This window comes from Spermophilus citellus (genome assembly GCF_964194105.1).
Source record: "Spermophilus citellus genome assembly, chromosome: 1".
Classification (NCBI taxonomy): Eukaryota; Metazoa; Chordata; class Mammalia; order Rodentia; family Sciuridae; genus Spermophilus; species Spermophilus citellus.
The window spans coordinates 235126984-235143519 of NC_138182.1; the positions used below are offsets into that span (position 1 = coordinate 235126984).

Consider the following 16536-nt stretch of genomic DNA (forward strand, 5'->3'; position numbering starts at 1 on the left):
AAAGTGCGACACACAATTCCGGCGCCAATTCCAAAGTCTCGGCGCAACCCTCTCGTCAGCGTCCGAGCGAGTTTCGGGATTGGCTGAGGTGGTTAGGAGCAGATCCAATCAGCCAGCAGCGCGCGCATAGAACTCCGCTCCGTAGCTGACGCTAAGCAAAGCTGAGAACCGGAGCCTATAGCAATGTGAAGGTAAGAAGTGGGAAAAGATCATGGCCTAACCACTTAAGTTTGTCTCGGGGCTGGCAGCTCACTGGATTTGGAGCTCCAGCGCGGAAGGCGAGTTCTTTACCGCCCCGGAACTGGAGACCCGTCGTCTAGCTGGGCCTTCAGTCAGCGGTTCTTCGCCAGTGGCGTCAACGCCTGCGCCACCACCCCGCGGGTTAGCAGAAAAAGACGGAGGGGCAGGGTTGCCAGGAACTGATGAACTTTCACTTCTTCTCACACTCAGTGTGTTTTCTCACACTCAGTGAAGAAGTTGGCGAGTACTAGTAGTTGCTTCCGGGACGGAATGGGTGGGTGGAGGAGAGAACCTGCTACCTCAGTTAACCCTGAGTGGCCCAAGAATGGAGCTGTCACCTGCTTTCTGCCCTGACATGGACATTGATCTCTTAGCGGTCTTTTGAACTTCAGACTTGCTGGCCTTCTCTTTCTGCTTGTGCTGGGGATTAAACCCAGGGCTGTCCTATTTATTTATTTAGTTTTTAAAAAACCGCACAATTTAAAATCTACTCTCTTAATCTCTTTGTTTATCCATTAAATACAATCTGTCAGAACGACTTCCCCTTTTCTTCAAAAATGACAGGAATTTTCACACATATTTCCAAAGCCTTGTGTTTGCCTATTTCAAATCAGATGAATGTCTTTTTTTACTTTTTCTTTCAGGTAGAAACCAAAGGTAGATTTCTTTTTTTTTTTTCTTTTTAAAGAGAGAGAGAGAGAGAGAGAGAGAGAGAGAGAGAGAGAGAGAGAGAGAGAATTTTAACATTTATTTATTTTTTCTTAGTTCTCGGCGGACACAACATCTTCGTTTGTATGTGGTGCTGAGGATCGAACCCGGGCCACACGCACGCTAGCGCGCTACCGCTTGAGCCACATCCCCAGCCCAAAGGTAGATTTCTTTAGGGAAGGAACTGCCCATGGTAAGCAGTGTTGAAAAGCTTCTTTTAATTTCAAGGACTCCCATTATTTGACCCATCCTACCTCGAAAGATCATTTATTCTCTGCTTTCTCCTGTAGTCAGATAACTTTCATTTATGTCTCAAAAATTTGCCTTGCCCATTTTTGCCCCCGTCTTATGTTTTTAAACTTTGAAAGCCTCTCCTCAGCAATCTGGCCTTTACCTTTCCAGCTTCTCATCTTTCAGAGCCCATTGCAATAATAATGAGGGTGAAGATTGTAATGATAATGGTAGAGAGCTGGTTAACATTTATTAGGTGGTTTTATGTACTAATTTCTTTATTCTTCCAGGTAGGTCTATCTAACCTTCACTATCCTGAATTCTGAGAGCATTTGCAGCCTGTGTTGTATGATTTGCCACTTCATGGCACTTCTTTTGGGTGCTGGGGATTGAACTCAGGGCCTCATGCATGCTAGGCAAGCACTTTACCACTGAGCTACATCCCCACCCCCACTTCATGGCATTTCTAACTACCCGGAGTTATATCTTGTATTTAATCATTTATGAGAATATAAGCTCCACAAAGAGATTTTTCTCACCTACACAGCTATGGTTACAGTGTCTAACCAATGGTACACATTAAGAGCATTTTGTTAAATAAATGAATACATCTTTGAATTATATGAGCACTTACATTTATTTCATATATATTAATCTTTTCCCCATTAGTGGTACAAATTTAAGTTGGTATGACATAATATTATTCCTAAATACAGTGATGTTCTTCAATATATTAGGTGTTTTAATCCTAACTGCGGATCTCTTGTTCTATTCTGAGATAGGTTGAGGGATACAAAATGTGTAAAAAGGATAAAGTTAAACCCTTAATGTGTTTGTGTGTGTGTATTTTTTAAAATAGACAACAAATTCATTTCTTACAATTCTGAAGGCTGGAGGTCTGAAATCAGCATCAGTGTGCCAGTGTTTTCTGGTTTGGGTGAGGGTGGTCTTCCAGGTTGCATCCAGCTGACTTTTCCTTGTATCCTCAATGCAGAAAGAGCAAACTCATGAATAAATGTTTTTATTTATTTGTATTCTAATACTATGTTTAATTTCTAAGCCCTCTAATTTGTTGAATATCTACCCACTTACATACACATACATGTACACAAACCGTTTTGCATTACTTTTGCATACTCATAATGTATTTTAATTATCAGTATTCCACAAAGTGTGGAGAAATCAATTAGCACTTAATTTCTGAGTTAAGGTATATTTTAGAGAAATATTTATATAATATTTGAATTTTTGATTAAATATTTTAAATTGTTAATGACTGGTTTTTTGAGCTTACATTGTATGTTTAATAGAGCAGGTAGGGTATTTAGTGTAAACATTTTTGGATATACAAGTTATTTAAATGATTTCTACGATCTTCTAATACTGATATAGCTCTGTATGCTAGCTACATATCTAAGAGCTTTATATACATTTAGTTATTTAATTGTTCATAATAACCCTGTGGGGTATGTAATATTTATTATCTTAATTTTACAGATAAGAAACTGAGGCATAGAAAGGTTAAGTGACTTGTAAAAGGTCCCACAGCTTGTAAGTATCAAAACTGGGATTTAAACTTAGAGTCTGTTTGTAGAATTTATCTTTATAGTGTTTTGTTTTGTTTTTTAAACAAATAATGTTGTAGGCATACTTGTGTAGACTTATACAAACATAACTATCTATAGGATTATTCCTAGGAACAGAATTTCTGGGTCAAAAGATAAATTCATACCAACACACTGTAGGGCCTGTGGCTTTTCCTTTTGGCTGTCATCTAGGAAGGTTGTGTCATTCCTCATTCCTTGAATGTTATTAGCTCTGTCATCCTTTGCTGTACACTATCATATTTCTTAGTGACTTGAATATCCTTATAGATGATCCTTCCAACAACTTGACTCTCTTTCTTGACCTCCTCTTCTCTAGTGATTATAATCTCCAGCTTAGTTACTCACTCTCATGGCCATTCTTTGAATTGTCTCTGTCTGTACCTGTGTTGCCTCACTGTGAAGGAAAACACACAGCCCAGTGGCCTTTAACACTTAGCCAGTAATTCTACTATCTTATCCTCCCACATTCTCTCATATCTATTTTATACATTTCTTTTCCTCTCCTTATATCTGTAATCCTTTCTCCCCATTCTTATTCACTGCTAGTAACCTTAGTTATGGTTTTACTAAGAAGCAATTCAGACAGAGCTTCCATAAACTCCTACCAGCATATCTGCTCACCTACCTGCATCTATGCTCTTGATACTCTGCTGACTCTCCCATTAAAATAAATACATTTGAGCCAGGTGTGTTGCCACACACCTGTAATCCCAGTGACTCAGGAAGCTAAGGCAGGAGGATTGCATGTCAGAGGCTAGCCTCAGCAACTTGGCAAGGCCTTGAGCATCTCAGCAAGGCACTGTCTCAAATTTTAAAAAAGGTTTGAAGTTATAGCTTAGTGATAGAGTGCCCCTGGGCTCAATTCCTAGTACTGCCTTCCCCTCAAAAAAGAGTATCATGTACTTTTATTGTTTTTTTTTTAAATATTTGTTTTAGTTGTAGGTGGACACAATCACCTTTATTTAATTTTTATGTGGTGCCAAGGATCAAACCTAGTGCCTCACGCATGCTAGGCAAGTGCTGTACTGCTAAGCCACAACCCCAGCCCCTTGTACTTTTATCTTAAGCTGACTTTTCCTATTCTTTTTCCTGCCTTGCTTTTCTCCATGACACTTAAAATAATTTCATATTCTATACTGTATATTTTTTAATTTATTGTCTGCTTTCCTTAATAGAATTAAGCTCCCTGTGGGAGGGACTTTTTTTTTTTAGTTCATAGTAACTTTGTTCCCCACCAGTTTAAATGGTAATGGTTTTTTTTTTTTTTTTTTTTTTTTTTGGTCTTTTTAAAATTTCTAATTGACATAATAATTGTTTTATGTTTATAGGGTATGATGTGATATTTCAATACATGTATTGGGGGTGTAGCTCAGTGGCAGAGTCCTTAGCAGTATGAGACCATGAGTTTAATCCTAGCAACCCACTCCCACAAACAAAACTCTTAACTTTAGTACCTGTATACAGTGTACATATATAATATTAGTGCCCTAATTGTAATTGGCATATTCATCACCTCAAACATTTATCATATCTTTGTGTTGGAATGTTCATAATTCTTCTAGCTATTTTGAAATATACAGTTAATTGTTATCTGTATACTTATTGTGCTCTGTGCTATAGAACATTAAAAAATATTCCTCTTATGCAACTGCACCCATGTGCCCATTAAACATCCTCTCTCTATCCCCTTCTTACCCTCCCAAACCCTGAAAATCACTATTCTGCTCTACTTCTAGGAAATCAACATTTTTAGTTTCCACATGTAAGCAAGACCATGTGATATTTGTCTTTCTTTATGTGATTTATTTCATATAACATAGTGTCCTTATTCCTGCTTCCATAAATGAGAGAATTTTATTCTTTTTTATTTTATTTTTGTTTTTTACAGTACTGAGGATTGAATCCAAGGATCATTCTTTTTTTATATATGAATAATATTCTGTTGTGAATATGCACTACATTTTCTTCTTCCATTTATCTGTTGGTGGACACCTAGGTTGACTCCATTATCTTCACTACTGTGACTAACGCTGTAGATATCTACTTAAAATACTGATTTTCTATCCTTTGAATATATATTCACTAGTGGAATTGCTGTTCTAGTTCTAGTTTTTTGAGTATTGTTCATACTGTTTTTTATAATGGTTGTACTAATTTATATTCCCTCCAACAGTATTGTATTAGTGTTTCCCTTTTAGTAGGAAGGGTTTTGTCTGTTGAAGTCTATGCTAAATTTTTAGCACTAGATGAGTATTTGTCAGGTAACAAATATTCAACAAATATTTGTTGAATGAATAAATATATTTTACTTTAGTTTTTCTTATAAGGCTAAGAAAAATCACAATCTACATGTCTATGAGTCAGCAAGATCTAGATCCCGATAGTACTACAGATGTGGAAGTTGTTACAGATACTGAAGAAGAACTTATTAAAGAATGTGAAGAAATATGGAAAGACATGGAAGAAGTAAGTTTCAAGAGATAAAGGTGATATATATGTTAATATAAGAGTTAAATCAATTTCAATAACAATTAGACTTTGGAAAGATAGAATTTTGCTAGTTTCTCAGAACTATTATATATGGTAATATTTATATAGTTTTTAGACCTATAAGCATTCATTCAAGAAACTTTATGATAGATAAGCTATAGAAAGAGAAAAATTATGACAACTCCTAATCTTAGTTTTATTATCTTGGAATAGCTATACATAATATTGAAGTACAAAACTAAGAAGGAATACTCAACCTAGGCTGAAGGAGTCATGGATAACTTTTTATAAGAAGTAATCACTAATTTCATTTCTAAAGGATAGGTAAGACTTGGCCAGTGAAAGTAGGACAGGCACAGAATGCAGAAAGATAAAAATGTATACAATTTGAAGAGTTAAGAGAACCATAAGGAGAATATAATGAATAATGCAAATTAGAACAAAGAAAGATTTGTGGACTGAGACTGGAAAGTTAACTGGGAACAAGAACATGAAGAATTTTGTTGAGTGTGTACTATGGGAAGTCAGGATTATAAACACTGAAGTGACATGATCAGATATGCAGAGTAAGAAAATTATTATGAGGGCTGGGCGTGATGGGTCATGTCTGTAATCCCAGTGGCTTGGGAGGCTGAGGAAGGAGGATCCTGAGTTCAAAACCAGCCTTGGCAAAAAGTAAGGCTCTAAGCAATTCACTGAGACCCTGTCTCTAAATAAAAAATACAAAATAGGGCTGGGGACTTGATTAAATGGTTGAGTGCCCCTGAGTTCAATCCCCCCTACCAAAAAAAAAAAAAAGAGCATTTAGGAGGCTCTAGTCCTATTCAAAAGTGAAGACCTAAATAGTGTTACTACAAATAGAATAGGTTCAAGAAATATTAAGGAGGTTAATCACTGTGAAATTGGAGAGAATTATCTTGGATGGTTTCAGATTCATGGTTTGGGCCTTTGGCTGGTTGGTGGGGTTATTCCTTAAAACAAAGTATAGAAATGGGAAGAACACATAATTATGAGTGAAAGTGTGAATTCATTTAGAAATTGTTGAGTTTGAGCATCTATACATTTTCTGTTTTAGTGAGGGAATTGCTTTTGGTACACTACAGTATCTTGGTAAAAATACTGTTCTACTTAAAATAATATAATGTATGTTAGAGGCCACAGAATTTTAGCATCCTTTTCCTAGTAAAGGTTCAGAGTAGGGTGAATTAGTAGTAGTAGTAGTCAGTCTGTCTGTCTGTCTCTCTCTCTCTCTTTTTTTTTTTTTTTTTTTTTGGTACCAGGGATTGAACCCAAGAACTCTGAGCCGCTGAGCCTCATCCCTAGATCTTTTTTATATTTTATTTAGAGAGAGGGTCTTGCTAAGTTGCTTAGGGCCTCATTAATTTGCTGAGGCCAGTTTTGACCTAGTGATTATCCTGCCTCAGCCTCCCATTATAGGCATGTGCCACTCTGCCTGGCTCTGTGGGGTCTCTCTTCTTATTTCTTTTTTAAAAAGTAATTTTTAAACATAAATACTTGGAACTCTTATATCATTAATGTATCTACTACATAATTTGTATAAAAAATTTTTTAAAAATTTTTTTCAGTGTATAAATTTAGACTTAAAAATAACTGTAGGCAAGGCCTGGTGGTGCAGGCTTGTAATCCAAGCTACTCAGGAGGCTGAGGCAGAAGGATTCTGAGTTTGAGGCCAACCTCAGCTATTTAGTGAGACTCTGTCTCAAAATAAATAAATAAAAAAGAATAAGGATATAGCTCAGTGGTAAAGTGCCCCTGGGTTCTATTCCCAGTACAAACAAAACAAAACAAAATAAAATTACTTTTTATAGAAAAATATTGCAACTAGAAATAAGCAAAAATAAAATTTTAAATTTAAATTACTAATTTTTAATTCTGATTTATTATTATTATTAATAATTTTGGATTTTTAAAAATATTTTTTTGTAGTTGTACACAATAACTTTATTTTATTTATTTATTTATTTTTATGTGGTGCTGAGGATCAAACCCAGGGCCTTGCCCATGTGAGGCGAGCACTTTACTGCTGAGCCATAACCCTAGCCCCTGGATTTTTTTTTTTTTTTTTTAATGGCACAAGAACAGTGTCTCCTGAAGGCTTTGTTTTATGATCTTACCTAACTTCTTACCTACTTTGTTATTTTCTACTGTATTTTCTCTTATTCTTCCCACCTCCCCACCTTTTCCACTTTGTAGTTTATAAGTCACCACAGCTATTGGTTTCTGTTCTTTTTCTTTTGTCTGGTATTCCCTTTCCCTTTTGATATATTTACTTTGGAACCTATTTGGCTGCCTCCTTCATTGTTTTGCCTAAAAAGTGAGGAATTAAAACTCTGATGTTAGATATCTGTATGTTGTTTTAAAGGAGTATTATGTTAGAGTGATTAAAAAAGGGGAGGAGAAGGAAACTATCTATGGATTATATTATCTGACTTGTTTCTCTTTTTAAATCAAGTGTCAGAATAAATTATCACTTACTGGAACTGAGACACTCACTAATTCAAATGCTCAGGTATGAACTTTCTTTTTTCCCTTGAAAATAGGTAAGTACAATTCATTGTATTTTAGAAAAGAAGTATATTTGTTTATATTTACTTCAAACATAATTACTTTATTAATACCTGTATTCTTAATCATTTAGAAAACTCTTTGTTCTTCCTGATTTAAGAGTTGGAAGTAAATAAAATAGCAAGACTCCATCAAAAATTAAAAAAAAAAAAAAAAAGGAGCCAGGTGCTGTGGCACACACCTGTTATCCTAGTGACACGGAAGAAGACTACAAGTTTGCGGTCAGCCTTGGAAGTTTAGAGAGACCCTGTCTTAAAATGAAAAAGGCTGAGGATATAGCTTAACTCAGTGGTAAAACACTCCTGGATCTGATCATACACACACACACAAAACAAACAAACAAACAAAAAACCAAACAAACACTGAATCGAGCTGTTATAAATAAGAAAGCATTTTCTTTATTATTTGTCTTTTAAATACATTCATTTAGCAGTTGAGCAAATTGCTTGTTCATTGCTATTGTGATACCCTGTTAAAAATTAAAACAATAAAAAAATAGAACAAAGACAGTCCTACTCCATGTTAGGTAAAAGAGCCAAATATATTTTTCTATCTGTATGTAACCTTTATTGATTTTACTGTAGACTTTAGAAGATGATTTAGATCTGTTGAAATAATCAAAGAATTGTGGAATTGGTTTAGAATAGGTCAGTGGATCAGGTAAAGAATTTAAAATGTGACAAAAATATGGTAGTTCAAGTCTGTCATAAAAGAATGAATTATGTTAATGAGTTGTAGTGATACAACTAGATATCCATGTGGAGGAAAATAAAATGGGACCTCACTTTTCCCTTTTATACCATATAAACTCCTGATGGACTAGCAAAAAAAAAAAAAAAAAAAAAAAATCTGTAGAAAAAACTAGGAGAATATTTTTGCTAACCAGGAATAGGGGAAAACTTCTTGGCTAATAATATAAGTCTGGTTTTTATAAAAGAAAAAATAGATGTATTTTACCATGTAAGAAATTAAAAACATTTTAATGATAAAATTCTAAGGATAGAATCAAATGTACAGATGATTAAAATGAAAGTTCCCCCAAACTGGTAGAGAAATGTCAAAAGACAAAAGAACTCATTTGAGGGTGCTCCTGCTATCCAAATTTGATATTATAATGAATAATAACTTTAATTGAATATAATAATATAAAAATAAAAGTCCATGATTATAATGATACTTAATTAAAAATAAAAAAGAAATAAAGGGAAAAATTAATTTGTCACTTTTGAAAGTGCTTGTTAGATTCTTAATGTCAGAATTAGTGATAAACAACTGGGTTCCTTTTTGTGTTCATGAAACTTTTTGAGTCTTGGCCTGGAGTAGTGGCTCTGTGATGGAGCACTCGCTTAGCAAGTGTGAGGCACTGGGTTTGATCTTCAGCACCACATAAAAATAAATAAAGTTATTATGTCCATCTACAACTTAAATTTTTTTTAACTATAAGTATACAGCTGTGTTGCATAGGACTCACAAGAGGCAGTATATAGTGAACTTGTTCTATTACAGTGAAAGGATACAGAGTAAAATCAACAATGGGAAAAGGTACATGAGGTGAGATCCACAGGAAACCAGGCACAATTCAGGAGTCCTTTCCTTGTAGAGTCACACAGGACCTGTTCAATTTTTCTGTCTAATTGTGACAATATGTCTGAGGACCTCATTAGAAACTCTTCCCAAAGTTTTCAGTGGAAGCTGGTCACATAGGCATATCCTATCTGGCAGGTAACAAAAATACCAGATTAACAGAAGGAAAGCAGGTGTTCAGCATAAACCACATTGTTTTTTCTTTTTTTGTTTTAATTTATATATGACAGCAGAATACATTACAATTCTTATTACATATATAGAGCACACTTTTCAGATCTCTGGTTGTATATATAGTATATTCACACCAATTTGTGTCTTCATACCTGTACTTTGGATAATAATGATCATCACATTCCACTATCATTAATTACCCCATGCCCTCCCCCTTTCCCTCCCACCCCTCTGCCCTATCTAGAGTTTATCTATTTCTCCCATGCTCCCTCTCCCTATCCCACTATGAATCAGCCTCCTTATATCAAAGAAAACATTCGGCATTTGGTTTTTTGGAATTGGCTAACCTCAGCATTATCTTCTCTAACTCCATCCATTTACCTGCAAATGCCATGATTTTAATCTGTTTTATTGCTGAGTAATATTCCATTGTGTATATATGCCACATTTTTTTTATATCCATTCATCTATTGAAGGGCATCTAGGTTGGTTCCACAGTTTAGGTATTGTGAATTATGCTGCTATAAACATTGATCGTGGCTGTGTCCCTGTAGTATGCTATTTTTAAGTCCTTTGGGTATAGACTGAGGAGAGGAATCGCTGGGTCAAATGGTGGTATCATTCCCAATTTTCCAAGAAATCTCCATACTGCTTTCCATATTGGCCTCACCAATTTGCAGTTCCACCAGCAGTCTATGAGTGTACCTTGTTCCCCACGTCCTCGCTAACACTTATTGTTGTTTGTATGCATAATAGCTGCCATTCTGACTGGAGTGAGATGAAATCTTAGAGTGGTTTTGATTTGCATTTCTCTAATTGCTAGTGATGATGAACATTTTTTCATGTATTTGTTGATTGATTGTACATCGAGGACTTAGGAATACAATCAGAGACCCTGCCCTAATTTCCTTAATAAGACTCCTGTGGCACAAGAATTAAAATCAAGAATCAATAAATGGATTGACTCAAACTAAAAAATTTCTTCTCAGCAAAAGAAACAAATCTGTGAGGTGAATAGAGAGCCTACATCTTGGGAGCAAATCTTTACCCCTCACCCATTAGATAGAGCACTAATCACTAGAGTATATAAAGAACTCAAAAAGCTAAACACCAAAAAACAAATAACCCAATGAATAAATGGGCCAAGGACCTGAAGAGACACTTCTCATAAACCACATTCTTTAGATAAACAGATTAAGTATGTTAAGCCTCTCTTAGTAATGTTTTGGGTGGTAGGAACTATTTTCTTGAAGCCTAACCAAGTTCTCATTGCCAGCCAAAGGACAATGTTATAAGGAGATCTTTCTAAAAATAGTTTTAATCCTGTTTTGTTAATTCTTTTCTGCATACCTTTCATCTTCAAAATTTTATTAGAAGCCCATTTTCTAAAGTAGGATGTTATATACTTTAAGAAAATTTTAGTAATTAAATTACTTTAGAAATATTACTATTATTTTTAGAAAAAGTTGTTCAGTTTTATAACAAGTTGAGAAATAATTTGTATGCTTTCCTGCTGGGCTTTGGTACACTACAACATGCTTCATCAATATAGTATCATCAATGTGTATGGGTTTAACTATATGAAATTACTGTTTATTATGAGTTAAAAATAAATTTTAATAATTTCACATATTTCAACCTAAGCTGAACAGAAGTGATATGGATTCCTTATCATCATATGATAGTTTTACCTAACTTAATGCTGCTTTTTAAAAGTTTATTATCTCTTACTAGTATTAAACTACATTTACACACTTGATACTTCACAAAAATTTTTTTCACATTCTTAATTGATTATCTATAAGGAAAATATTAAACTCTGCTTTGTTAAAGATTTAAAATAGGCTATTTATATCCCTTTAAGGGGAGTAAAGGGAGGAAAGGGGCGGGGATAAAGGGGTAGGAAAAATAGCAGAATGAAACAGATATTATTACCTATGTACATATATGACAGCATAACCAATGTGATTCCACAACATGTAAAATCAGAAAAGTGAGAAATTATACCCCATCTATGTATGATAAATCAAGGAGCATAAATATATTCTGTCAGGTATAACTAATAAAACAAATTTAAAATTTTTTTTAAAAACCATTAACACACACAAAAGATTTAAAATTTTGTTAATGCTCTCTCTTTTTTTTAAACTCCTCTTCTGATGTATTTTGACAGGCAATATTATGATATAGAAAAGGGTCTTTGAGCTACTGTAGGTTATAAAAGATAGTAGTTGATACCCTTGTGATGTAAATACTTTAGTAAAATCCATTTTATTTTTGAAATGTGAATTTTTAATCTGTCTGGGTACCAATAAGAATTACAAATAGATTTAAAATGCTCTGAAATCTAACTTTAAGCATACATGGACTTTAAAATATTAAAGTCTAAACAGTCAACAGATTTTCACATAGATTATCAAAACTGGAATGACAGGGATCACCTACTACCAAAACCACATTAGCCCTGATTTATATTTGGCTAAGAAATAACACAGTTTGCAAGCTGCAAACTTGTGGAGTAAAGCTGGTTTTTATGTGTGGCTTGTGGGACCAATCTTATTTTATAATTATTTTGATTTATGTATTTAAATTGTATTTAAATATGTGTTTAGCTATTCAGCTAAAAGTAGTTATAGTTTTTCTGAGAAAAAAAGCATTTTTAAGGCAAATTTATCTAAAAATGTTGGCAATAAGTAACTTCTTTTTAAATTGTGGTACTAGGGCTGGGAATAGTACCCAGGGTGCCAGGCCTAGTATACATGTGCTCTACCATTGATTTACATCCCTACCCCTTTTAATTTTTTATTTTGAGACAGAGTCTCTTTGCTAAGGCACTGAGGTTGCCCAAGCTGGCCTTGAACTTGGGATCCTCCTGCCTTACACTTCAAATATCTGGGATTAGAGGTAGACATCACTGTGCCTATACCATTTTTTTATTTTAAGTTTTTATTTTTTTTAAGGAAATTATCTTAATGCACTTAGGTTCTTTTAGTTTAAATGGTGAAGCAGAATTTATCATTTTTAATACTATTTTATTCGCATAAGATGCTGTAATTAGCATGGTTTAAAGCAGAATTATGTTTATAGTGTTAAATGTTCATAGTTTAGTTTTACTTTTGTTAGCTATTTATGTTAGGAACTAATATTTAAGTATTAAAATGGTCTACAGTTTTATCTATGAATAGCTATGAATATCTATTAAATCTCTTATTTTTTTTTTTTTTTAGCTATCATTATTGATTATGCAAGTGAAATGTTTAACTGCTGAACTCAGTCAGTGGCACAAAGAAACACCTGAAAGTAAGATTTTAATTTTTAGATTTGTATTTTTGTAGACATATTAATTTAATGATCACAAGAAGAATTACAACCATTTGGCTTTCTTGAAATTTCCTGAATTCTCCTGATAACTAGGAAGATGGAAAGAAAGCCAAGAATAGCATTTAAACATATATTCAAAGAATCATTTCAACAAGTACAGTATGACAGATTCTAAGAATATAAAATTTTTTAAAAACTCTTCCAATGTGGCAGCCTATGGGACTGGTAATTCTGGGTATGAGGCCAACAGAGCAGCCTGTGCATTCAGTAGTACCTGGTTAGGGTGTGTGTGTTAAGGGATAATGATAACAAAAAAAGTAAAAATCAAAAATCACCTAATATGCAGCATCAAAATAAATAGAATAAGAATACTAAACCTAAGAGTCAAAGGACTTGAAAATGTCTTGATTCCTTCATTCTTGGAGGATACTTGCCTTGAATATGCAATTCAGAGTTATTGTTTATACTTGAAAATTATGCTTCTTAGTTATTGGTAAGAAATAACTAGATACCTTTGAAAGTTTTCAGTAGCGTATCATTTGAAAAATTTCAAATAACACTTGATTAGGAAAGGTAGACTTTTCTAATGTATGAATTTAACACAAATTTTACAGAATTAATATCCATTGCTATTTCATTAGACTGGCAAAATTTATGAAAGAGTTTATCTTTTGCTGGTTTGTTTTTATTGTTTTGGGTTTTGTTTTGTTTTGTTTTGTTTTGTTTTGTTTTGTTTTTGCTGGGGGGTGGATTGAAACTAGGGCTGCATACATGATAGGCAAATCCTCTGACACTGAACTATATCCCCAGCTCTCTTTTGCTGTTTTCAATTCATTACTTGTAGATATGTTTTAAGAAAGGAGTCTGATATTCTCTGCCAAAATTGAAATTCAACATTCTGTGAAATTCCATTTCTGGGAATATGTTCTATAGAAATGAAAGCACCAATACCTGAAAAATATGTTTGCTGTATTGTTGTTATTGTAGCTAAATTTTTTTTTTTTTTTTAAAGAGAGAGGGGGAGAGAGAGAGAGAGAGAGAGAATTTCAATATTTATTTATTAGTTTTTGGCAGACACAACATCTTTGTACATGGTGCTGAGGATCGAACCCGGGCCGCACGCATTCCAGGCGAGCGCACTACCGCTTGAGCCACATCCCCAGCCCAATTGTAGCTAAAATTTAAGTGCAAAGTTCATGCTTAGTCAACAGAATCACCCAGTATGCTATCATATATTCTTGCTGTGGAATATTATACAGTCAATAAAAGGATGAATTAGACCTACACCATATGAATGAAAGGGGTTTTCATGGGAGTTTTGTTGAGTGAATTCAAGATGAAGTGAATGTGTGTAATACAATATTATTCTTCTGCGGTTTTTCTTGTTTTGTTTTGTTGCTACTGGGGATTGAACCCAGGGGAATTTCCCTCTGCGCTGCATCCGCAGCCTTTTTTATTTTTTATTTTGAGACAGGGTCTCTTTAAGTTGCTTAGGGCCTTGCTAAGTTGCTGAAGCTGACCTTAAGCTTGTGGTCCTCTTGCCTCAGCTTCCTGAGTTTCTCGGATTACAGGTGTGTACCACAATGTGTAGCTGATATTATTTTTGTAAAACCAGCAGTGATTAAAAAATAATAAACCTTTTAATATATGTGTGTGCTTAAATATGTGTGTGTGTGTGTATGTGTGTGTGTGTGTGTAGGATTATATGCCTATATATAGGAACACACTATAGATTATTAAACTTGCTTTTGAGGGTTGGGGGAAAAACACTAAAAACAAAATTCCACATTTATCTAAAAGTATATATAACTGGTTATATGTACAAAGAAGGGAAACAAAAATAATTTCACAAAAGCTTCACATATTTCATAAAGCATTCTGTAATATACAGAAGGAATGGGTTATCTTAGAACACCAAAAAACCAATTCTTGAGAATTAACTAAGTATATGTATAATTTTGTTTTGGTTTTGTAGTAACTCCCCTGACAGAGGATGTTCTGATAACATTAGGAACAGAAGAGGTAAGTAATTTATCAATTTGTAGTAAACTTAAATAATTTATAACCAGAATATTTTAGATTAGTTCATGACATAAGAAAAATGGTATGAAACTACCCTAAAACCATATTTTTATTTGATTATATTTTATTGAACTAAATAGTTTTTAAAATTTGAATTTGAAGTCAATTTTTATATCAGAACTATTGCAAATGTTAGTGATTAATATGTAAACCTTAATTGCATATCTTGTTTTTAGGTGTTTAAACTCGATTAATAAAAATAAAACGTTAAACATAGTTAATTGATTGCACACATACATCTGTTCTTCTACTATGGATTAAAAATTTGTGACATCCGAGTTCATATGTTAAAATCTAATTCCCAATGTAATGGTACTAGGAGGTGAGAACTCTGGGAAGTAATTAGGTCTTGAGGGTTGAGCCCTCATAAATAAGATTAATGCTCTTATGTGTGGCTGAAGGAACCACATTTCTTCTGTTCACCATGTGAGCAAGAAGTCTGTCTTTTGTCAGACACCAGATCTGCTGACATCTTTTTTTTTTTTTTTTTTTTTTTTTGGTCCAGAGACTGAACCCAGGAACACTTAACCACTGAGCCACATCCCCAACCCTTTTTAAATTTTTTTTATTTTGAGACAGGGTCTTGCTGAGTTGCTTAGGGCCTTGCTAAATTGTCAAGGCTAGCTTTGAACTCAAGATCCTCCTGCCTCAGCTTTCCAAGCCACTGGAATTACAGGTGTGCACCATTGCACCCAGCTATGGCATCTTAATCTTGTATTTACAGCCTTTAGAACTGTGAGAAATAAATTTCTTTTCTTTCTTTCTTTTTTTTTTTTTTAGCTTCCCTATCTATAGTATTTTGTTATAGCAGCCCAAAAGTACTACAGAAAATTGGTACTGAGAAGTCGGGTGGTACTCTAATAAATACCAAAAATGTGGATTTGCTTTGAAATTGGGTTAGGGGTAAAGGCTGAAGAATTTTTAAGTGTATTCTAGAAAAAGCCTACGTCACCATGAGGACACCTTTATAGATAATTTTGGTGATAATTCAGAAAGAAAAGAGGGAAGCTATAGAGAAAGCCTCAGTTTTCTTATTGCCTAAGTAATCCTAAACAGAATACTGGTGAAAGTATGCACAGTATAGACTATTCTGATATTTCCTATGGAAATGAGAAACATCATTTCTAAGGGTAGAGAGGAGAAACTAGTGTTTTTTGTTTTTTGTTTTTTTTTTCTTTCTCACTATGCAGTATAACACAGCATCACTGATCGCCAAAATATATGGAGATTTCTCCATACCAGAAACCAATTTTCTGGCAGATTTTGCAGCACATGGGAAAGTACATGAAGCTTCCATGCCCTCTTTATACCTCCCTCCTTGAACCTTCATGTTTCATGTACTCAGACATTCAGAAGCTCCTGAACCCATCACAATATGCAAAGCAGCAATTTAAAACTTAAGGGCTATTCATTTTTGTAATTTTCCATTTAATATTTTCAAACCACAGTTGATCCCATGTAACTGATACCAAAGAAAAGGAAAGCTGTATAAGGAGGAATTACTGTAGAAATG

The 16536-nt window shown here is 34.1% G+C and overlaps 1 protein-coding gene across 8 annotated transcripts in view; it reads left to right on the forward strand.

The window, feature by feature from the left end:
- The first annotated feature begins 9 nt into the window (after positions 1-9).
- The window catches only part of CENPK (centromere protein K), a 28089-nt gene continuing 11562 nt past the window's right edge, over positions 10-16536 (forward strand). The window contains exons 1-7 of one of the 8 annotated variants that reach the window (XM_081282768.1): positions 10-191; positions 1006-1141; positions 2677-2730; positions 5114-5252; positions 7750-7806; positions 12848-12920; positions 14917-14963. In XM_081282768.1, the coding sequence (XP_081138894.1) occupies positions 5136-5252; positions 7750-7806; positions 12848-12920; positions 14917-14963 (294 nt within the window). In that variant the 5' untranslated portion in view covers positions 10-191; positions 1006-1141; positions 2677-2730; positions 5114-5135. Of the gene's footprint in view, positions 192-1005; positions 1142-2676; positions 2731-5100; positions 5253-7749; positions 7807-12847; positions 12921-14916; positions 14964-16536 lie in introns of all 8 variants that reach the window. The other 7 variants (XM_081282770.1, XM_081282767.1, XM_081282769.1 and 4 more) reach the window with 7 other exon arrangements.